This window comes from Coenobita brevimanus, chromosome 47, assembly GCF_032717465.1.
Source record: "Coenobita brevimanus isolate Jiangsu-jjx chromosome 47, ASM3271746v2, whole genome shotgun sequence".
Taxonomy (NCBI): domain Eukaryota; kingdom Metazoa; phylum Arthropoda; class Malacostraca; order Decapoda; family Coenobitidae; genus Coenobita; species Coenobita brevimanus.
The window spans coordinates 12,771,057-12,795,997 of NC_137000.1; the positions used below are offsets into that span (position 1 = coordinate 12,771,057).

Here is a 24,941-nt window from a genome sequence, read left to right on the forward strand (position 1 = left end):
ACAGTTCAGTCTTCAGTCCGATGACGTGTTACTATTTGCATTCTTGCTGTTTTCAGAGAAACCTTGGAGAGAGTTTTCGAACTGGATGGGTTACATATAGCCATTATTTACCTTCTTTGCTACTCTACAACCATTGTACGTTTAATAAAATTGTCTGAAAAAAATAAAAGAAGATACGTCATGGGACTGATGGGGTTAACTGCGCATCATACGGGTACATGTCTAGGTAAAATGACAGTAATAAAGACAGTGGTGGACACTGTTAGGTAGAATGGTATCATTGGAATAACGAGAGAAGTAGGCAGATAAAGCCAAGGAGTTAAATCTACCCCTCTAACCATGCCCTCATCCCAACAGGGGTCCTAATAGTAGTAGTTGTAGTCCCAGGTTAATCTGGAATGTGAATTCAGTAGACTGCAAGGTGAAGTTACCCTTCTGCAGCACACCAATCTCCTTGTGGGGAACAGGAGAGAATGAGAGACCAGTATAATCGGGCAGTGCGACCACCCGGTTATATCATTGCTACCACATGAACCTGCCACTCTCCGGCACCACCAACAGGTACACAGAGATACGACTGTACTAATATTCCGACATGGCAATGGGTATGTGGAAGGTTCCGCTAACATGTTCCCCCCACATATCCTCGTCAACTATCTCATGTAACACCATGTAATTCCATTTACACCTTGTCTAGCCTCATCTAACCATGCCCCCATCCCAGCAAAAATACAAAGGAGATATGCTTGTGCTGGTGTTCCTTCATGGTGGTAGGTATGTGTGAGATTCCACTAGCATGTTCCCCTCACATGTCCTCCTCAACCATTTCATTTAGTACCATTTAACACCATCTAACTCTTGTCTAATCCCATCTAATCATCCAAACAGGTGTGCAGAGGAAGGCTGCCTGTGCTTGTGTTCCTCCATGGGGGCGCGTACGTGAGTGGTTCCTCAAAGAAATTCCCTCCATACGTTTTTCTGAATCACCCCGTCGTCTTTGTAGTTCCGCAGTTCAGAATTGGCACTTTCGGTCAGTTACTAGAGACTTGCTGTCGTTTGTGCACTTATGCATTTCAGAAAGCTTAACTCAGAGAGATTTTTATATTTTTGTTCACTTGACAGGTATAGTGTCCTCCAGCAGCAGCTAATTTTCTTTGTCTGTCTGTCTGTCTGTCTGTCTAATTCCCTCACCCAGGACGGAGTCCGGCGAGGTAATATTTTTGGTCTACTATCTTTGTGTCTTTGTTTGTTAGCAACATCGCGGAAAAACGGCTGAATGAAATTACATGGAACTTTCAAGAAGTATAGGCACTGGTGAAAAGGAAGTGATTAAATTTTGGAGGTAACTGAGTGACCTTGAGAGGTCAAAATCAAGGTCACGGACTTTCAGAGGGCTTTAACTTGAAACCGCTTGAAGATAGAGATATTTCCTATTATCGACATACAGGAACTCCCATATGGGCTTTCATCTGACACCAAGACCTTTGACTGTGAGTGACCGTGAAAGGTCAAAATGAAGGTCACGGATATTCAGGAGGCTATAACTCGAAACTGGTTGAAGACAGCTATGTTTACTATTATCGAGATATAGGAAGTCACATATGGGCTATAAGTAGGCTATAACTCTACGCATAATATAATTGAACGCCTTTATTATATCTAAATGTCGTCCAGACTAAAAGGTGAATCTCAAGGTCAAGGAGTTTCACAGGGCTAGAAGAAGTTGAAGTTAGGAAGGTATTTACTATCATCAACACTGGAACTCTTTATGGCATATTTTACAAATAATTAGTAATGACAGATAACAAGTTCCGTTTCTTTTGCGCCGTTACCTTTGACTTAAATTGTTTACTGACACTAAATATCAGTACCGGTTTAGTATTTAACAATAATAAAATAACTGCTGTCGGGCGAGGTTTGTTGTGCCTGGAACCACTTGTTTTTACAGTGGAAGATAAAATCGAACAAGGAAATTGATTACTAAAAAGGAGGAAGTTAATAATAAAAAAGTTATCTTGGCAACTGAACTGAGAGACTGATCATACCGAGATAAGCGATGCAGCAGTAACTTATAATATACTTTGCTGACAATACTGTTAAGGGTAACCATCATATTAAGATGGCGTCTTTTAAATTCTATTATTGTTATACCTGACGATTTTATTCATCTTAGGAGAGACCACGTGTAGTGAAGGATTAAAGATGATAGGTAATTAACCCTTTCTTCACGAGAGACTCTTCGTAAGTTGAGTGAAATCGCCGGTTTGTAACTACCCATCCATCATCCAGTCCTTTCCTGCCCCATCAGGTGCGTAGGGATTCTGGCCAGTCCAAACCAGTCTTGACACAGAAGACGAGGATGACCAGCCACACTGGCCTCTAAGTGGTATTACATAAGCAACAAATCGCTACCACCCTTCGTGTGTAAACACTTGCGGGTATCGTCCGTTTGGAATGCCTTATTTCATTAGACCAGGGGTTCTTAACCTGGGGTCCGTGAAGGTCAGAATAATTGAGAACAATTTCTTGTTGCCGTTTAGCATCATTAACTGACAAAAAAAAAAAAAAAAAAAAAAAAAATCGAGAAGTCTTGAAGAATTCTGGTTTGCATTGACACAACTCTTTCCCCATCTGGCAAAGCAAACTATGGGTGCTCTGATTCCGTTTGCTACTACATACCTTTGTGAGTCAGGGTTTTCAGCGCTTGTTTCTATCAAAACAAAAAGTCGAAATCAACTGGATGTCAACGATGACATGCGTGTTTCCTTGTCAAAGACCACTCCACAAATTCATCTTCTTATTCAAGCCAAACAACAACCCTGTCACTGAAATGAACGTTTGAGCAGAATTAAAGTTTTCTTTTGTTTAATTTGCACAAGTTGGATGTATTTCATGTTTTGATAGAGTGGCCATTAGCTTTTCCATGAAAGAGTGGGAAACAATTCTTTGTAAAGATAGTTTTATACTTTCCGTATGTCATACACAGCCTGAGGTAGTTTTCAATAAAATAAAGTACCTTCATTGCATGCAAAATGCTGTGTTTGTGCTTATGTGCATTTTTGTACGGAAGGGGTTCATGGCTTTCACTAGATTCGCGAAGGGGTCCATAACTCAAAAAAGGTTAAGAACCACTACATTAGACCATTAGGCGTCATTTGATTCTGTGGTTACCACCCACCATATTAAATGGAACATAGGTTGCAGAAAACCATTTGGTTTGTCATTCATTTGAGAGTCACCTGAAGACAGCACTACATGAAGTAAGCGGATGGCCGATGCCCCCACCTACCGCCGTTTGTAACAATAATGAAACAAAACGGATAACGATGAGTATGGTGATGAAACAGAATTACGATGATATAGTAAGCTTAGCTTGATAATCTATCTATCTATTGCCAAACGCCTTAATTCCGTAAGGGGTGGCCACAAACAAATCGCCTCCATGCCACCCTGTCCCCCGCCATTTCACTGCCCTGCTCCCAGTTCACACCCCCCTTTTCTCATATACCTCTCCGCGCCATGCCTCCATCTCATCCTTGGCCTCCCTCTCCCTCTCCCACCCTCCACCTCACTCATATACACTCTCCTCGTCAGTTTCTCACTCTCCATCCTCTCCACATGGCCAAACCACCTCAATGTGTTTTTCCTAACGCTTTCTATCACATCCATATCCGCACCACAACGCTCGTTCACTTCCTCATTTGTCAATCTCTCTCTCCATGTGACTCCACACCTCCTTTCAAATTACTCATTTCCACTGCTCTCACTCATGACTTCTGTCCCTCCAACAAGGTCCAAGCTTCATTTCTATACGTCAGAGATGGTATCACAATACTGTCAAGTAGTAACTTTTTCACTTTCAAGCTCACTTCCCTGTTTCCGATTACTGCTTTCAAGGAACCAGCAACTTTCTTCCATGTCGTACCCTTTCAAGCACTTCACCCTCTAAACTTCCATCTTTACTCATCACACTACCCAAGTACTTAAACGCACTCACATTTTCCATTTCCTCCTCATCCAACCTCTTTGTACATTCACTGACTTCACTTCTCTCGAAAGCCATAACTTTCCTCTTCTCTACATTCACTTTTAGATTCTGTTTCTTAAACACTCTCTCAAACTTATCCACCAAGCCTAGCAGCTCCCCTTTGTCTTCACTTAACAACACAGTATCATCTGCAAACGACAGTATATGGAGTTTCCAAACATTGCCCCCTCTCATTAGGTCCGCGCCAACATCCACTGCCCTACCTTGTATCTCTTTTATAACCCCATCCATATACGGATTGAACAACCATGGAGACATGACACATCCCTGTTTCAATCCAACCTTCAAATAGAAAAATTCACTCAGTTCACTATCTACACGAACAGCAGCCTTAGCATCCTCATACATACTCTTCATACGGCATTCAACAACTTTCCATCTGTTCCACATACTCTTAATACTTTCCACAGTCCTTGTCTATCCACCTTGTCATATGCTTTCTCCAAATCCACGAAGACCGCATACAACTTCTTTTCCTTCTCTAGAAACTTTTCCACTAAAGATCTAAGAATGAATATCTGATCTCTGTTTTTAAGGTAGCTCTACCATGAGCGGCAAGCCAAATGAGTTCCTGTAAACCAGGAAAGCATTTACAACGCTGGGTGGTAACCTTATAACCAACCAACACATGTTCCCTGCGTGACAACAAGAGGGTTGGCGGAGGGTTGGTGCCCCTCCCCGGAAAACAACAATCTAAAAATACGAACAAGAAGCCATGATAATGATAATGAATATAATAATGATGAAATGGGATTAGGATGATGATGATGAGGATGAAATGAGACCATGTTGTATATAAGTTTAAAAGCAGAATCCTTCTTTCTTAAAACATAGATAGGGAGAGGTTTCCCTTCCACTGTACAGAACTGTTTGGCGGTATGGAGTGCAAAACACCGAAATGAGATGGAGGAATGGAGAGGAGAGGTGTATGAAGGATGGGGAAGTTACCTAGAGAGAGAGGGCAGCTTGATAGAGGAGAACTGGGTAACATTGAGGTGATTTGTTTGTGACCACCCTTTTAGGGATTTAAGCGTCTGGTTATAGAGAGACAGTACCTATAAAGGGATAAGTCAACTGTCGCCTAACATTGGAGTCAAACATCTCGAAGGGAGTAAACTGGATTTTGTCTGTTAACATTATTTTCACTCCCAGGTTTCCTATCCACTGAAGACGCAGCCGCTCCAGGTAACGTGGGGCTAAAGGACCAGACCCAAGCACTGAAGTGGGTGCAGAACAACATACGGCGCTTTGGCGGTGACCCCACCCGCGTCACGCTGTTCAGCCACGGTACTGGGGCTGTATCCACACACTTTCACATGCTCTCGCCCAAATCCGCAGGTTTGCAGATTTATGGGAATATTATTAGGATTTTCAGTTCGATTACGGATTTTTAACGGGGTGGAGAGGCATATGCAAGAGGAGATTGTGAGTTGGATAGAGGTCAGGTGGATGGCGGAGGGCAGGGTGATATGGAGGCCATTCGTTTGTGGCCACCCTTTCCGGGATTGAGCCATCTGGCTATAGATAGATTGATATACTATTGTTCTTGCTATTCCAGGTGATTTTAATCAGCTTAGAGAAATCAGGTTGTGAAGGGGTTATTGAAGGTGCTAACCACGAAGCAAAAACTGCGTGTTCGAACTATGGTGATAATTCCGTTTCAGGCCTCTTCTCGCGAGCCATTCTACATTCCGGCTCGGCCCTGAGTCCCTTTGCCATGGGTGCGAGACACAGGGAGGTGGCGCTGGAGACTGCCCTTGCCCTGGCCTGCCCCAACACCTCAGACTCAGCAAGAATTATAGAATGTCTGCAGAAGGCCCCGGTTCACGAATTGGCTGTCATCCCTGCTAAATATTACGTTGGTACTCTTTATCTTAGCCTCTGATAATTGCGTTCCGATTTCTCGTAACTGTTTTTGGGTTTTAACAGAATAATTTAGGTTTCATGCTAATTATTGTAAAAATTTCTTCTTTATTTATTCTATCTAACTGAGTACTATGAGCTTATTAGTGCAGTAGTTCAACACCTGGGTCATGGTGCATAGGGAACAGGTTCACTCTAAGGGTATCGTCTCGAGTAATAATTAGGCTAAGCTTTTTATTAGTTATTTCAAACTTTTTTCCTCTTTGCTATGATATTGAAACCCCGGCTTTAAGTGCATCAGCATAACTCCCCAACTCACATCCTGGCCCTCGTCATCGCTAGTTATGCTGGTCCTATTTTTTAACATCTTTATAATGGTTATCGTTAGGTTATAGTATTCGATATGTTGAGCTTTTTACTATTTATTCTAAACTTGTTACTGCTATTTTAAACTTCTTAATGGTACAGTACTTTGATACCTCCCACTCTACCCAGGTCATAGATTGTCTGTAGAATGTCGTAGCTCTCGTCCTTGCTGAAATTTGTGTTGATACTGATTATTCTGGGCTTTTTAGTAGTCATTATTAAGATTTTATTGGCTGCTTTGAATTCGAGTTTAACTATGTACAAATGATTGTGCCACCCGTTTCCTCGGGCATGCTGTTGATAGTTCTCCAACTTTGTACTTTCTCATCCCTTGTTTCTGGATCCTACCTCTTCCCAGCTTTAGGCGGAGAACAGAAGTATGATGATGATGATGATTAAGATGAATTCAGCTTTTTACTTGTTACTTTGAAATTCTTTTCACTGATTATTTTGGGCTTGTTTACTAAATTAATTTCGGGAAAAAAGCAACGTATCGAGAGGAATGGTTACGGTTGACTTTACTGGCAGAGATGGCTCATACATCCAACTTTTCTGGCGCCCCTCGTCGATGGAGACTTTCTTCCCGCCGCCCCTCACTTGATGCTGCGTGATGCCAGACACAACAGCGTGGACCTCATGACAGGGATCACCACTCATGACGGGGCCTTCATTAGTCATGGTTGGTTCTTAACTTATTCATGCTTGTTTCTGCACTTAATCATTGTTCATTATTCACTTATTCATGGTTGGTTCTTCACTTACTCATGCTTGCCTCTTCACTTACTCATGATGGATCCTCATTCTCACATGATTGGTTCTTCACCTACTCATGATTGGCTCTTCACTAACTCATGGCTGAATCATCACTTAATCATGGATGGTTCTTCACTTACACGTGGTTAGTTCCTCACTCATGGTTGGTTCTTCACTTACCAATAGTTGGTTCCTCATTTAATCATGGATAGTTCTTCACTTACTCATGGTTGGTCTCCCACATACTCATGGTTGGTTCCTCACATATGGTTAGTTCTTCACTTACTCATGGTTGGTTCTTTCACTTACTCATGGTTGGTTTCTCACTTACTCATGGTTGGTTTCTCACTCATGGTTGGTTCTCACTTACTCATGGTTGGTTTCTCACTTACTCATGGTTGGTTCTCACTTACTCATGTTTGGTTCTCATTTACTCATGGATGTTTCTTCAGTTGCTCATGGTTGGACCCTCACATACTCATGGTTGGTTCCTCACAGATGGTTGGTTTCTCACTTCCTCATCGTTGGTCTCTCACTTATTCATGGTTGGTCTCTCACTTATTCATGGTTGGTCTCTCACTTACTCATGGTTGGTCTCACTTACTCATGGTTGGTCTTACTTACTCATGGTTGGTCTCTCACTTACTCATGGTTGGTCTCACTTACTCATGGTTGGTCTCACTTACTCATGGTTGGTCTCTCACTTACTCATGGTTGCTCTCACTTACTCATGGTTGGTCTCTCACTTACTCATGGTTGGTCTCTCACTTACTCATGGTTGGTCTCTCACGTACTCATGGTTGGTCTCTCACTCATGGTTGGTCTCACTCATGGTTGGTCTCTCACTCATGGTTGGTCTTTCACTTACTCATGGTTGGTCTCACTCATGGTTGGTCTCTCACTTACTCATGGTTGGTCTCTCACTTACTCATGGTTGGTCTTTCACTTACTCATGGTTGGTCTTTCACTTACTCATGGTTGGTCTCTCACTTACTCATGGTTGGTCTCTCACTTACTCATGGTTGGTCTTTCACTTACTCATGGTTGGTCTCTCACTTACTCATGGTTGGTCTCACTTACTCATGGTTGGTCTCACTTACTCATGGTTGGTCTCTCACTTACTCTCCCTCATTTGTTGTTTCCTTATTTACCAGTAGTCGGACCCTTTCTTACTGATAACTGGTTCCTGCCTCACTGATGATTGCTGCCTCATTTACTCGGGGTTAGTCCCTCACTTATAACTGATTCCTCATTTACTCATGACTGGTGCCTCGTTTTTCCATGTCTGGTCTCGTAATCATTGTTGGTCTGTCGCTTACTGTATCACATTTGTTACAGCAAACTTCATTTATTGGTCTTCACCCATATACTTATTTGCTTATTATCATGTTAACCTAAGGGGACGGGGCATAGGACTACCAGCATGATGATGATGATGATGATGATGATGATAAAGATGATAAAGATGATGATTATCAATATGATGATGAGGATGATTCTTAGAGAGAATTTAAGTTGAATGTAATTCTACTACTTCACTATCAAAATTCTCCCATAAGCTGAATTAACTCGTCAGACAATAACTGTAATAATATAGCATAATATAACATTCTCTCTCTCTCTCTCTCTGTGGCTCTGGGTCTGGCTCGCTTGGCGGGTGACAGACGCAAAGTAATGAGAGAAGCTGTGCTGTTTGTTTATCTCCTTCAGTACGGTGACGTGTTTTATTGCTGTATTCTTGCTACCTTCAGTCGATTACTTTCATCTTTCTAGAGACTTTTTGTTTTAAAGAGGAAAATAGATGAAATATTTAGTCTCCCCTGTTTGAAGTCTTTCCAAAGCAGAACAAAACTGTCTTGAAATAGCGAGAAAAGGATGAAAAACATGTCGTTGGATTTAAAGGGTTTATAAGTGTTTAGTCTCCTTATCCTCATCTAACAGTGCTGTACACGAATGAGGAGCTGAGAGCAGAACTGGTTAATAATTTCGAGGAGATCGGCCCCCTCATCCTCCTGCTGCATAATACTAATCCTCCTACCACAACCAATTCTACCACCACCGACTGTGCCACCACAACCAACTCTACCACCACCAACTCTGCCATCAACGCCTCCACCAACCTTGCCATTGCCACAGCGATCTTCAACTACTATCTTGATGGTGTGAATGTGGACGAGACGAACAGCGAAAAAGTAACGCAGGTAGTAAAATAAAGCAGAATTTGACATTAATTTTCGTCACGTTCTCGTTTATGACTAGTAAGATATGACAAAGAAAAAAATCATGCCTAATGGTTTGTAACTCAGGAAAGGCCAAATATATTTCACTTTTAACTTATAAAACGCTTTCTGTAATATGACTCTTCACTCTACATTTCTTCCTCTTAATTATGATTTTGAGTCTCTTAGGAAGGGAATTTTTTTGCCAGTGTTCCACCCATGATCCCGTCTATATAAAGGGCATTTCATATGCTTTTCGCTACAATCTCATTCCAATCCACTCATTTATATGTCTCGCCTTACATACTTGTTATATTTAACCCCTACACCGCGGGCATGTTTACCAATGTTTTGCGTGTCCCGCGGGGTTATTCGGGCTCCAACAGACTCTCAAAAAATATTTCCCAAAAATCAGTTATTAGTCCTAGAATATTAAAATTACATATGCTTATGGCACATACCTTCAGCTTTCTCCTGGAATGTTTGTTGAGCCTTCGTCCGTTACCATAGGACTTGTGGAGACCTCTGAAGTTGGATAACGAAGTCTGCACTTTACACTTCCCGACAACCCGTAATATGATTACCACAGCCAGATATTAACACTATAAACACTACTCTATGATTTTCAAGTAGTTTGGGATCCATACTCCAAAAAAAAAAAACACTGTGAAAGCAATGAAAATTACAAACGCGTCTGACCGTCGCACTTGCACTAGTTCGCTCTTGGTACTCCGTCATTTATTATTCATAAAACCTCTCACACTTTATATTTCTATTACTATATCACATTATATATATCTGGAGTTTTTCTCCATAAGTTTCCTTCAGTAGTATTAGTTTATTGTCACTGAAGTCATTCAATTTTTCATTCAGTAAAATACGTAGAGAGCCACGGATTCACTTTCACTGTTATAACATAAAGTATTTGTACTCATATTCTTATATTACTAATTACTTACATTACTATTTACATTTTCTATTGTATTTTCAATATTTACCCTTCTATTTCACTTACACTATGTTACTCACTGTCACTTTCAGTAAGATAAAACTATAATACACTGTTCAATCATATGTACTGAACATCCATTGCTATCACTTGCTATTCACACATAATTTACACATTATTTACACATTATTTCCACATTACTCTCCGTTCCCACTTGTACTTTTAGAACTGCTTCTGGCTGTGGTAATCAAAGAAGCAGGTAACACAGAGGGGAACCTGGCACTCAGCGCACTGCCAAGAGGTGCGTTTGTGCTCAGGTGTGCGGCGGGTGGTATGTGCACACACCTGACACCTGCGGATCGCAGCCTTCCTTTTACCTGTGGCAGGCATTAGCTCCAGTCTGTGCCGAGCCATGTACGCCCTCTGCTCAAGTCGGTCGGGAAGTGTTACTGGATGGCGCCTTGGAGTTGCTGCTGTCACCCTACCATATCTTTCCAGCAGCTGCTGGACACAAGTCCTGGCGAACAACCTCAGGGAGAAGGACTTGGGTGGCTTGACCTTCATCTTGTACAGGATGAAGGCGTTCAGCATCGTCATATCTATGAGATGCAGAAAAACTTTCCTGTACCACCTAGTATTCTTCCTGAGGCAGTCGATCTCACCAATCATCATGTCGGACTTGTCCACCAGCCGCATGTTGATATTGTAGTCTAACACAGCATCAGGTTTCATCACAGGTTCGCCTGTCCTACGGTCGACCTTCCCACTGTCTGTCAATTCCCCCTTATGTATGGTGGTGAGCATGTGCACGACCCTCTTGTCATGCCACCGTATTGCCAGCATCTCAGACTTGCGCAGGTGCACATCTCCTCGCTGCGAGGTTCCTGCCTCTGTGAATTTAGGGAAGTGGGCACGATTACTTTTGACAGTGCCGCAGGAGCCAATGCCGTGCTGTGAAAGGTATTTGGCAAGTTTCGGTGCTGTATAATAGTTGTCTGTATACAGCACATGATTCCCACCAAAATACTTTTCAAGGAGCACTTTCACTACACAGCCTGAGAAGCCAAGGGGGTGTGTTTTATCCAGATCGACAGTGCTGGCTGAATAAATGACGAAGTCAAGGATGTACCCTGTCTTACAGTTGCACAGTACAAAGAACATAATTCCAAAGCGATGGCGTTTGCTTGGAATGTACTGTACAAACCGAAGACGTCCTCTGAACAAAACCAAGGATTCGTCAATGACAACCTTCTGAAAGGGGTGGAAGAATGACATAAACTTATCCTTCATTCTGCACAGAATCTCCCGGATCTTCCAGAGTGGGTCGGTTTGGGAAGGTACATCGTTGTCGGCAAAGTGCAGGTTTCCCATGATGTTCCGGAAGTGATCTCTGGCCATGTACTTATTGAAGGTGGGTGAGGGTAGTAAGGGGTCCATGGACCAGTATTCTTCCAACTCATGCTTCTTGGAGTGTGGCATGAGAAGCATGAGGGCAAAGAACACATACAGCTCCTGCACTCCCAGCATGGACCACTGTTGCATCTTGGCTGCACCTGTACCACTTGCAGCACGTTGTGATTCATACCTGTTGGTCTCATCGCGTATGTGCTGCATGACTTCATCATCTAGGAAGGCCAAAAGGTAGTCCACACACTCAGCATTATCGTCAAGAGTGAAGGCAGGCTGTACTCCTGAGGAGCTCTCATCAAAAACTAAATATTCTGGCACAAAATTGGACCCTTCCGTCCACGTGAAGGCGTCCAGGATTCCCTGTCGTGGCGGTGTAGGGTGAGTGGTGGTAGTGGGTGGCTGTGAGGCAGATTTACCCCGTTCGGGGTCACTCGCACTGACCCTGGGTTGCCATACAGCACTAGCAGCCCTTACTCTACTACCAACTCTACTTTTACGTGTCCGGGATTTACCTCTTCCTCTACGGCCTGCCTTCACTGTTGATGCTGGTGGTGACTCCGACGACGAAGACTCCGGAGATAACTCAGCAGATGAAGAGGAAGAAATGAGTGAAGTAGGGCTTGGGGAACAGAGAGGTGAATCAACTCGGGACTCATGGCGGGCTGGGTCACGCAGGGCCATTGTTCTGGGGCTAACACACCGCCTTTTCACTCCCTTCCCAAATTCCTTTCCTTGCTTCACTAATGTCTCCTTTCCCTTGGAACTAGGGATAACTTCCGACACTGAAGCACTCGTACTAGCACTTTCTGGCACGATTACCTCACCCGGCTCATCACACGATTCACCCGAATCGTCAAAATAGCTATCCATCATCACCATTGACAATTCTACTAGTTCACGTGCCACTGCAGAGTCACTAAGTCCTTTCCTGCTTCCCTCACGACTTTTTATGGGTGTTGAGGTCACGGGGCCCTTTGCAATGGGCGCAGAAGCGGCAGAGATGGCGGGGCGTGAGTGCGACATGGTTTGACCACAGCGGAGGACAAGGAACTAAATGCCGCGGCTTCTCTGAGAAGGCAAGGGCTGACAATGACACTGAGGCTGACATCTGTTAACTTACATGCTAATAAATTATTGGTAGAAAATCTCGGCAATACATAAAGAAATAGGTAGTTCCAGGAGAATGTAAATGTCACTTAGGCTTCTCCCTTCCTTTCTGATATATATTTTTATTACAGACATAGATTACAAGGCATAATTCAAAGGGGAAATTTGAATGAATGCACGTGAGGTGTTGTCAGGTGATAATTAGCCAATTCCTGGTGTATAACACTATCACTTACTTTATTTTTTTTTTTGGTATATATTATTTTGTATAAGTATAGGGCATAGGGCTTATTTCAATGAATGAAATCTGTGGAAAAATCCGGGGGAGATTTGCTTAGTGCTGCGCAGCCTGGGAAGTGAGAGGACAGGGTAATGGAGGGCAGGTAGGGAGGGGAGTCAGGAAGGGTGGAAAATCACTAAAATGTCAACAATGGATGGGAGTACAGATGAGATTTGGAGTGCTGACTAGTGTTGGACATTGGCAGTACTGATAGATGATACAAGCCACCACTTGAAAGCCCGGGATAATTCAAAATAACACAGAATCACAAAAGTGACGCCCCGTGGTATGATCCATTGCGCCCAAGCGTCACGAAAGTGACGCCCCGCGGTTAAGGGGTTAATAATCTACTAGTAAATCTTTGCACTTCTCACTCTCTTTATCTCGCATTCTAATATCTTATAATATTTAGCTGTATTATACACTGCTGTTGTCAGTTGTTGTTGTTCTTGTGGTTGTGCTTAACCTCGGTCTGCCTGACCAAGCAGACCCCTCGACCACAGACAAGCAACTGCTTCCGCGGGGCCGTCCCACAGGTACAGCACAATACATACACTGTGTTGGGTCCGGCGCCTCTTTGTGGTAGACAGCACATCACCAAGAAAATATAGGGAAGTTTGGCTTTCGAGTGGACTCCGCAGCTTCGTTATTCAAGGACACTGCGCCAGAACTTGTGGGCTCCTCTTTAGCGCCTGAGATTAGTAAAGCCTTTAAGCAGTCTCAAAGCTAGATAACAGTAATGAAATGTGGTGTTAGTTTGGCATCACAGTATTACAAAGGAAACATTAAGTTGGACTGTACACTCGTCCTAGATGTCACGCTGTCCATAATCTCAGTTTACCTTCCAAGCTTTTGCATTTCTGACAATCTACGCACTTTTTTACTACCTTCCTGGCTTTCGTATTTCTCACAATCTACGCACCTTTTCCTTTCCTGTTATGTTTGTTACATTATATAATCTTCTCCAGCTCTTTCATTGCATACTACTACCCGTGTCTCAGATTCTCTCAGCTGTTACAGTAGGTCCTCTCACTGCCATCGCGTCTACTCCCACAGCTGTTCACTGACTACAACTTAGGTGTTCCAAACGACCTCATAGCCCAGCTCCACACACGAAACACGAATAGGAAGGTGTACGCTTTTGAGTTCACGTACAGGGGTCAGCATTCCGTGGCAGACCTGATGAATCCCACAGTTGGCAAGCACTGTGAGTCTGTTTTCCTTCTACTTAACCATTTCAATCCGATGACGTATTTCAGATTTCATTCATGATATCCTCAGACGTTTTCTCTCTCTCTCTCTCTCTCTCTCTCTCTCTCTCTCTCTCTCTCTCTCTCTCTCTCTCTCGGATTAGGGGAAACTTTTTGAACTGAAAGGGTTAAATGTGGCAACAGATTTTTTTGCCCTACATACTTGCTTCAGTTTGTTTGCCTGTCCTCGTTTACTCTATTTTGCTTTCCTTTTAATAAGTATAATTTATTTCACTCAGAATACTCACTGTGTAGTATACTTGGTTACTGCTGCATGGTTAGGTTGTTTGGCCTGTACCTAGTTATAGTTAATTTACCCTATACTCAGTTACTGTGGTTTGGTAGTGTTTGCTCTTTACTCTGTTACTATTTTTTTTTTCTTATACTGTCACAATAGTTTATTTTCCCTATTCCCAGATACTGTAGTTTGCTTTACCCAATACATAATCATTACTGTTTGTTTGCCCAATACGTAGTTGCATTTCTTCGTGCTTTGCTTTAGTTTGTAGTATGTTCCACATTTTGTTTGCATAGTTTGCTATTGTTTGCTCTGCGTTCAGTTCGTGTAATTTCCTTGCAGGGGTGACTGACGGTGACGAATTTCTGTACCTGTTCTCCGGTGGGCCTTTCTATTCCCTCTTCAACCTCACCCGCCCCGACGACCTCAAGGTTAGGGCCATCATGACGCAGCTCTGGGTCAACTTCGCCGCCACAGGGTAAGGATAAGGGCCTGAGTCTAGGTGGCATAGAAGGCTTCTTAACACATCTTTCTTACCGATTTATTTTGCGTATTGTATACTCTTGCTGCGTCTCTATCATTTTATTTGTTATACACGGCTCTGTACAACTCTTACTAAGTGATTTATTTTTGTAGTTTAGCTTATATTGTCTTGCCTGTTATTCATACTATTTCAGTATCTGCATATTTATTTCAGTAACATGCACGAGGATACTGAGATGAAGTGTGTAGAACAAATCACTAAGGAAGAGGTGTTAAGAAGTCTCTATAGCCAGTTGGAATACCATCCTAAGAGGCAAGCTAGATTCTTCGTCTTCGTCTCCTCCTCCTCTTCTTCTTCTTCTTCTCCTCCTCCTCCTCTTCCTCCTCCTCCTCCTCCTCCTCCTCCTCCTCCTCCTCCTCCTCCCTTCTTGCTTTACTATCCTTATCCTTCAGCATGTAGAGTTAGATCTTGTAGTCATAGCTTTCTCTAATAAGCAGCCTCGAAAGGACCATAAGGTCTGTTGCTGTTTGCTTTCCTGTGTAATTCTGTGTAATCCTCCTCCTCCTCCCCCCCCTTCTTCCTCTTCTTCTTCTTCTTTTTCTTCTTCTTTTTCTTCTTCTTCGTCTTCTTCTTCTTCTTCTCCTCCTTCTCCTCCTCCTCCTCCTCCTCCTCCTCCTCCTCCTCCTCCTCTTCCTCAGTTACTCGTCTTTTCACTCCTTTTCACCTCTTATCATTTATTTTTCACTTCTCGTTTTCAATTAGTCCCTCCTCTCAGTCTTAAGGCAATTCTAGTATTCTCTTGCTTTTATCATCATAATTTGTCATTATTATTATTATTATTATTATTATTATTATTATTTTTATTATTATTATTATTTATATTATTTTAATTTTTATTAGTATTAGTACTACTATTATTATTGTTGTTATTATTATTATTATTATTATTATTATTGTTATTATTAATATTATTGCAATTATTATTATTATTATTATTATTATTGAAATGCGTGGCTTTAATAGACGCATATACGGTACTCCCGAAGAAACTCCCGGAGAATACCATAGTATCCCCGACAACAGGGCGAACCAGAAACAACGGAGTTCGCCCACGAGAATGCCGACACCCCCACTCGGACCCCACGGGGTAGCCACCACTCCGGGCAACAACGATGCATGTCAGCCCGGGCCATGCGCCCCTGTGACATTCAACCACCACGCCGCCGCCACCGTAAGCGAAAGACACTACCTTCGCGTGGCGGAATCACTGAGTTAGCTAGGGGTGGAGTCAGAAACAACACTTCAGGCAGCGCCCCTCTGGTAGAGACGATCTATGGTCGCTCCCACAGTGAATTGGTAGAGACGATCTATGGTCGCTCCCAAAGTGAATTGGTAGAGACGATCTATGGTCGCTCCCACAACATCCAGGTAGAGACGATCAATGGTCGCTCCCTTAAAACCCCGGTAGAGACGATCAATGGTCGCTCCCACAACATCCAGGTAGAGACGATCAATGGTCGCTCCCTTGGCCCTCCGGTTGAGACGATCAACGGTCGCTCCCACAGTGCTCGGGTAGAGATGATCAATGGTCGCTCCCCCAAAATCCAGGTAGAGACAATCAATGGTCGCTCCCCCAAAGCTCAGGTAGAGACGATCAATGGTCGCTCCCTTAGCCCTCCGGTCGAGACGATCAATGGTCGCTCCCCCAAAGCTCAGGTAGAGACGATCAATGGTCGCTCCCCCAAAACCCAGGTAGAGACGATCAATGGTCACTCCCTTGGCCCTCCGGTTGAGACGATCAATGGTCGCTCCCACAGTGCTCGGGTAGAGACGATCAATGGTCGCTCCCCCAAAGCTCAGGTAGAGACGATCAACGGTCGCTCCCTCAGCACTCCGGTCGAGACGATCAATGGTCGCTCCCACAATATTCGGGTAGAGACGATCAATGGTCGCTCCCCCAGTGTCCAGGTAGAGACGATCGATGGTCGCTCCCAGGGTGTAGTGAGGAGAGGGACGTCTCCACAACCGGAGGCTGAACTTCAAGGGTCTCGCTCCAGAATATCCCGGAGAGACCTCCCTGTTTCCCCCGGCCTCTGTTCCCTACGCGTGGCCTTCGAGCAGACACACCTGTCGGGCCTCCGTGACAGCCGCTGCCGCAGCCCTCCCCTGATGGTGCCCCTGGTCATGGGAGACCGCAGTCTGTCGCCTCTTCCAGCCCGCCCTAGGACACCCGGGCGAGACCTCACCACGCCCCTGCGACGCCGGGACCTGACCCAGCGGTTCCTAGACCTCTTCGGCCCCAGTCCTACAGGCCTTACGCCGGAGCCCAGTCCGGAAACCCCCAGACGCGAGAGGACGCCCTCGCGAGCCGCCCCATGCCCTCCCGGCTCGCCCCGCCCTGACGACGCCCTCAGTCCGACCGGATCGCCGATGACGTGTCCTTGTTTCTCTCCATGAGGAAATACGAGTGACCCTGTAACAATCGTGAAGTAGGTTAAGTGTGACTCCCTTTCTCTTAGAATAAGTATTGTGCAGTGACTTTATGTAATCTCCACTGGGGTAAATCAGAACACAATATCCAGTTGAAGGACGAGAATGTGGGTTGAGACCTAAAGTGAAAATACGTGCGAGTGTCACCCCGAATCTTTCTAAAGACATATCTCTAGAACCCGAAGAAAGACTAGAATATTATTGGAGTTCTATTGGCTAGTCTCTAAGTAATATGGTGGAATAGTATTTACGGGTATTCCGATTTTGTTACGCGTTGTGAAGCGAGAGACTACATATCATACCTAGAAAATGTGTAATGAATAAGTTGTGCCTACAGAAACCTATTTCCACCAAAATATCAAGGAAGGCGAGTATTAACGATATTCCCCTCCTCCGCACGCTATTCCTAAAAACTCTCTCCATTCCTCGCTCCCGCTCTTAAAGCCAAAGTAAGAATCAGAGTTATTTGTCAAAGAATCTTCGCCAACAGAAAACACCTAAACTCCCTTGCTAATATCGGGCATCCTTCAATATTACCATAACTGTCTCCTCGCCGTTTTAAGTCACTCTCCGTGTCTCCCCTACCTCCTCCTGGCGGATCACAAACTCCCCCCCCCCTCCTCACTCGCTCCGCGCGCACCTGTATTTACTGCACTCCTAGTACTAAGATTTGTTGTATTGTCATTAGTATCTAGAAAGCTAGTATCCTGCGAGATACACAATATTTTAGATAAGGTTTTTGTATTGCTCTATATTGTGTTGTAATGTCTGCTGAAGTGTCCTGTGTCTGACTGTGGTAATATACGTGTATGGTGTTGCCGAAGGTTTTTATGTCCTACCTCTCTTTATTGCACTAGCTCCGGTCTCGAAAGAGGACCCCGCTCCACGTTGGGTAAAATAGGTACGAGAAGTCGAGCCTAATTCAACCCAGCATTACAATTATTATTATTATTATTATTATTATTATTATTAACTTAATCGTTTTATTACTCTCTTCTGCCCCTGTTTCTCTCATACTTAATCTCAAACATGCCTTCCCTGCCCCCAGAAACCCGACCCCCAATGGTTCCTTTGGCTTCGAGTGGGAGGCGGTGGGTGAGGGGACGGGCCTTCCCCACCTAGACATTCAGCTGCAGCCGGTTATGAGAAATGACACGCGAAGACAGGTGAGAGAGAGAGGGAGAGAGAGAGAGAGAGAGACAGACAGACAGAGACAGAGACCTACAGACCTACAGAGAAATATGATGTGAGAAAACAGAGCATTGCTGATGATAGAGTTATTATTGATTATTATTGTTACTGCCTGACAATAATAATAATAATAATAAATAATGATATTATTATTATTATTATACTATTATTATTATTATTATTATTATTACTATTATTATTATTATTATTACTATTATTATTATTATTTTAATATACTATTATTATTATTATTATTATTATTACTATTATTATTATTATTATTACTAATTATTATTATTATTATTATTACTAATTATTATTATTATTATTATTATTATTATTATTTATTAATAATAATATTATTATTAGAATTAGTATTATCGTTATTATTGTTATTGTTATTATTATTGTTACTGTTATTGTTTTGATATTATTATTATTATTATTATTATTTATTATTATTATTATTATTATTATTATTTATTATTATTATTATTATTATTATTACTGATACTGTTATTTTAATATTGTAGTAATAGTAGTAGTTGTTCCTTAGGCTGTCTGGCCGAACAGCCCCGAGTCCCTTAGGATGGCCATGGCCGAGACCGGGCTTTCCCACAGAGCTCTCAAAGCGTGTATGTTGTGTTGTTGGCGTAGGTGGTTGTGTGCAATGCAGTCTTCCATAATGTGCTTAATAGTATGGGGTGCTGTGTTGCATCCTGGACAGGCATCAGCAACGGAGTCATCCAGCCTCTTCTGGTAGCTCAAGAGGGCTAGATGGTGCCCACATCTCAGCCTGGCCAGGTGGACCCTGTCCTCACCAGGAAGATAGGATCCAGAAGGGTGGATGTCAGGAGGCCGTGCATGCAGCTGTGTGTTGTCTTTAAGTGACTGAATGGAGCAGCGAGTGATCTGAGTGTGGATATGCTTCTGGAAGCTGGTCTGAGATGGGCGAGGGGGGAGAGATGACAGTATTTGTGTATGGTATCGTGTGCTGGGTGTTGTTTTGATGTTCCTTGGTGTGGGTGGATGTGCTGACATGTACTGTAGTGGATGTTGTGGGTTTGTGGAGGCTGCAGCAAGAAACTGGGTGCCTCTCATGTCTAGGTGGTCCTTGACTTTGAGGACTTTTGTTTCTTGATGTAGGTGGTCTGTGGGTGTAGTAGCTGTGCAGCCTGTGATTATTTTTAAGGCCTTGTTCTGTATGGTCTGTAGGGTGTTGTAGTGTGTTTTGGTGAGGTTAGAAGCCCAGGCAGGGCTTGCATAATTCATCAGTGAACGTATCTATTGTTTGTATACTGTGGTGGTGGTTTCATTGTTGTGTCCGAATGTTGTATGGGCAAGTGACCTCAGAGCGTTGAGTCTTGGTGTTATTTTATTTTTAATGTTTCTGATGTGTTGTTTAAATGACATTGATGTATTGTATGTTACACCAAGGATTTTGTGTGTGTGTGTATGTGTGTGTGTGTGCGTGTGCGTGTGCGTGTGCGTGTGCGCGTGTGCGTGTGCGCGTGTGCGCGTGCGCGTGTGCGCGTGCGCGTGTGCGTGTGCGTGTGTGTGTGTGTGTGGTAGGGGGGTGTTGTTTATGGTGAGGTGTGGGATGTGACTGAGTTCTGCTGTTCAGTTTGTGAGAAGAGTCATTGTAGATTTGGCTGGGGCTATTTTGAGCCTGTTTGCGTGAACCATTCGTGTGGTGTGTTGAGGTAAGTTTGAATGATGTGTGCAGCTGTTTTTGCGTTTTGGTGCGTACATGTAAGTGTTATATCATTTGCATAGGAAGCTATGTGTATCTGTGGTGTGTGGGGTGTGGGTATGTCGTGCATGTATAGGTTAAAGAGTGTAGGGGACAAAACAGATCCTTGGGGGACGCCGTTTGTGAAGTTTCTGATGTTAGAAGACTGACCAGCAAATGTTACATGTGCACATCTACCTGCTAAGTAGTTTGCCAGCCATCTTTTTGTGTTATTGTGCATGTTTGTGTTGAGTATTTTGTTTGTGAGGTTGTGGCGGGGGATGGCATCAAAAGCTCTGCTAATGTCTAGTGTGACTAGGAGCGTTCTGTGTGGTGGCCTAGCTGAATTCATGCCATCAAAAACTCTCTGTGTAAGGTCTGTAAGAAGGGTGTTTGTGGAGTGTAGTGGCCTAAAGCCATGTTGTGACTGGGCTAACGGAATGTGAGGTGTGACTAGTTGTAGTACCAATCATTCAGCGACTTTAGAGGGGGTGCAGAAGAGTGTGATGGGGCGATGTGAGGAGGGTAACGTGGGGTCTTTGTTGTGTTTAGGGATAATGATGATATTGCCATGCTTCCAGATGTTGGGTATTATGTTGTGTGAGTAGCTGTAGTTTGATATGTTGGTGAGTGCTTGTATGCCTTGTGGTCCAAGGTGTTTAAGGTGAATGTTGCTTATGTTATCTGGTCCACAGGCAGATGAGTGCTTGAGGTTGTTAATGACGTGCTTCGTCTGGTTGTAAGTGAAAGGTGCGTAGTCTGGGTCTGTGGGGAACTGTCTCTTACGTCGGATGATACGTCGGTCTTCGTGATGGGGGTTTAGATGGCTGACTTGTGAAAAGTGATTGATGAGAGTGTTTGCTTGTTGTTTGTTTGAGGGTATGGTGTCTGTTGTTGTGATGGCAGCGTGTGATTGTGTGGTGTTGCTGTTGGAAAGTGTGATGCTGTTTAGTGTTTTGTAGAGTTTACTGATGTTTGTTTTGTGGTCAAGTATTTGGAGGTAATTTTTCCAGTTTAGTGTTTGCTGTTCTGATATTTTATTGTTTTTCTGAGTGTTGAGTTCTTGTATTTGTTGTATGGTGTCTTGTGTATGGGGTGTTGGGGAGTGTCGCAGTGTGTCGCGTTGTCTGATGAGGCCTTGAATTTCTGGTGTGAAGTTGGGGTTGTTTTTCTTTCTGTTGCCTCTTGGGATGTGTCTTTTGTCTGCGTTTTGTATGATTGTATTGAAAGTGTGCACAGCGGTGTTGATGTTTGTGATGGGTGTACTGTTCAGTGTTTCGAAATGTTGTTCTTTTTCAGTTACAAAGGCCTTCCAGTTGGCTCTCTTATAATTAGTGTATGTGTGTTTGTGGCCAGCTGGGGTGATTGTGGTTTTGGTAGTGATGATGATTGGGAGGTGATCAGAACCTAGGATTTTGACCACTCTCCATGATGTAGTGGGGGCGAGGTTTGGGGAGCAGAAGGTGATGTCTGGAGATGATGGGAGGAAGAGGGCTTGGTGTGGGATATGGGTATGTTGGTCTAGACTGTTTAGTATGAAGAGATGATCTGTCTGGGATTGTAGTACCAGCCCTCTGTCTGTGTCAGGGTTGTTCACTTGCCAGGCCGACGACTTGGCGTTGAAATCACCACCCAGGATGATGTTGGGTAAGTTAGTGACGTGGTGTATCTGTGGAGAGTAATTGTGTGTTACTGTGGGGGACGATTGGGAGGGAATGTATGTGTTAGCGATTGTTGCGTGATTTGTTACCAGTGCGTATTTTAATTGATTGTATTTCTGTTGTGGTGTCATGTGGGGGGAGAAGTGACTTTGTGTGTGCACTGGTATCTGCAAAGTTGATGGATTTGTGTACCAGGGTGATGAGTCCTCCGCCACCGCCGTTGGCCCGGTCTTGTCGAATGGTGGTGAAGTTATGAAATGTCGGTGTTTTCTGTGCTCTGTGTAGTTTTGTTTCTTGTAAGATGGCAATGTGTATGTTCTGTTGTTTGATGAATTGTATGAGTTCATGTATTTTGGTGTTTATGCCATCTATGTTTAATTGAAGGATGTTTATGTTGTGTGTGCGATGTGTGTTGGCTGCTGCAGCACGGGGGGAGGTGGTGTGGGTGGAGGGGAAGGGGTAGGAGGAGGTTATGATGGAGGTATGGGTTGAGGTGGATTAGGATGGGTTGGAATGGGAGGAGTTGGGGGAATGGATGGTGCGGGAAGGGTCGGTGGGTTTGGCTGTGGAGGTGTGAAGGAAGTAGGAGTAGGATTGGAAGGGGGGTTGATGAGTGAGGGGAAGGAGCATAGGGAGCAGGTCCAGGTGTTTGTGTAATGTTTTCTGGATGCAAGTGTTGTGCAGGTGTAATGGGTCCAGTTCTTGCAGGAATTGCAATGAACAGAACCCTTTGTTTGTCGGCTCGACGTGATAGGTTTTGAGCATGTTGGACATATGTATTTGTTCGTGGGTCCTGGATTGCTCTCAATATCCCCGGCCAGAAGAAGTCGTCGAGAAATGACAGCCGGGGAGTCATTTCTTGGTGTAGAAAAAACGGTGTTGTTGTGTGTGTTGTGTTGGGAGATGTGGTACTTGCCCGGGCGACCGAAGCCACTCCCAGGTTCTCGATCCCCGTGAGGGGCCGGGGGGTTTGTGGTGGTTTGGCCCCCATGCTGTCCTCCTCTTCTCTTCGACAGCCTCTGGGGGGTAGACCTACGACGAAGACGCCACCGCTCCAGGTTATCATTATTATTATTATTATTATTATTATTATTAATATGATGATGATGATTATTATTATTATGATTATTGCTATTGATGTCATGATTCATTTTCTTCTCTATACAGGTGCGAGACTTTCTGAGATCACTCCTGTCAACTCATCAGCTCCTGTGCATTGAGGATTAAGAAGAAGAAAAACGCATCGATGAGTCTTACCGTGTCGAAGTCCTCTTATCTATCTCTCTACAGTCTATCTATCCATCTATCTATCTATCAGGCTTGTGTTGGAGGGGGAAGACTTCATTCACGTGGTGACACCAATATGGCCAGGTGGTGCAGTCCAGTTGTACAAAAGTCTTTCATTCCCCTCCCAATCCCCTGTAAGGAGGATCGTGAGCTGTGAGTGGAGGACAACTTCAGCCTGCACTCCACTTGTCTCACGTTCAGATAAGCCTGGGGTGGCAGCTGCAACTTCTATTGTCTATCTTTTTATCTATCTGTTTATCTGTCTACAATCTCCCTCTCTCTCTCTCTCTCTCTCTCTCTCTCTCTCTCTCTCTCTCTCTCTCTCTCTCTCTCTCTCTCTCACTGTCGATCTCTCTATCTTAATTTCTTTGTACCTACAGGCATGCGCCCTAATCCCTGAAGAGGTGTCCACAAACAAATTATAGTCATGTTTGGGGATGCTAGTACAGTAGTAGCCTAGAAATGCATATTACTTTATTGGCAAAGGTATGTAGAGAAATAAAGATTGTTCAACATTTCATTTTTTTTTTTTTTTTTGCCTTGTTTATTTTTTCTACATACAGTACACACACGCTCAGGACAAGACTACAACACACAGAGGGAGTCAGTCTGCACTACGCCACCCCCACTACTCCTTCACCCCCCCGCTGGCCCCTCTACCCCACCTCACCCCTTACCCCTTCCCTCCTTATGTCCTTGGTGTGGGGTCAAGGGAGAGGGTAGGGGAGAGGGGGGAGAAAATAGGGAGCGGGAAGGAGGGAAGAGGGGTAGGGTAGGTTGGCAGGGTACAAGTGTGTGCCCTGGATTAGGTAAACTATGTGAAATTCTTAACTTGTTCATAATGATTAATGTCTATTTTTGTCAGAGATACAGATAACAATGGAAGATAATTATTTTTTATACATATATTCATCGGTAATTATTATATGACCTTTAAAAGTACATGAATCCTTATGTAGTGTACTCCATGAGAATCTGTGTGACAGTCACTCGCAATATCATTTTGACAAAAGACTGGTAACGTTCAAGAGTTTTTTTTTTTTTTTTACGTGACTCCTGATGCTGCGACAGTGATCTAAACTCACTATTTCTTGACCAGATTTGATGCTGTACTTTTCCTAGTCACGAGTAAGTGTTTGTTCTTTATAAAAGATTCATATCACAGTATCAGGTATCTATTATATCCAAGTTCTGCTGGCTGTATAAGAACCTGAGACAGCATCAGTGTGTGGCAGAGGTCTACTATTTGCTCTACTTTATAACCTTGTATTCTCTTGCTTGTACATTGACATGAATGAATAGGACTGTTAGCCATTACATTAAGTGACCTCGTAACTATGATGCATCAACGTCGGAAGCTGCAGCTAGACTCCGCATCACACAGGCACTGTTCCTGGTTCATGCGTGGTCAAAAGCACACTCGTCAGCCATAGTTTCTCTGCACTCTTATTCTCATCCCAGATGTAGTAGAAATTGTAGCTAGGGCATAATGTTAAAGAAAAACCTGTTGTTGGCACCGTGAAGCTTTTCTAGGCTGGACGAGTAGTGTCACTGCAAACGATTCTCCTTGCATGCTAACAAAGGTTCATAGTAAACACTGGAAAACATGCCAT

The 24,941-nt window shown here is 43.6% G+C and overlaps 1 protein-coding gene across 1 annotated transcript in view; it reads left to right on the forward strand.

Annotated features, from left to right (window-relative positions):
- The window catches only part of LOC145399084 (carboxylic ester hydrolase-like), a 35,818-nt gene extending 11,972 nt beyond the window's left edge, over positions 1-23,846 (forward strand). Inside the window, exons 3-11 of the mRNA XM_080271837.1 lie at positions 889-1,030; positions 5,201-5,386; positions 5,713-5,906; positions 6,806-6,956; positions 8,972-9,231; positions 14,052-14,202; positions 14,826-14,961; positions 18,506-18,623; positions 23,209-23,846. Of these exons, the coding sequence (XP_080127963.1) occupies positions 889-1,030; positions 5,201-5,386; positions 5,713-5,906; positions 6,806-6,956; positions 8,972-9,231; positions 14,052-14,202; positions 14,826-14,961; positions 18,506-18,623; positions 23,209-23,268 (1,398 nt within the window). The 3' untranslated portion in view covers positions 23,269-23,846. The remainder of the gene's footprint in view (positions 1-888; positions 1,031-5,200; positions 5,387-5,712; positions 5,907-6,805; positions 6,957-8,971; positions 9,232-14,051; positions 14,203-14,825; positions 14,962-18,505; positions 18,624-23,208) is intronic.
- The last annotated feature ends 1,095 nt before the right edge of the window (positions 23,847-24,941 follow it).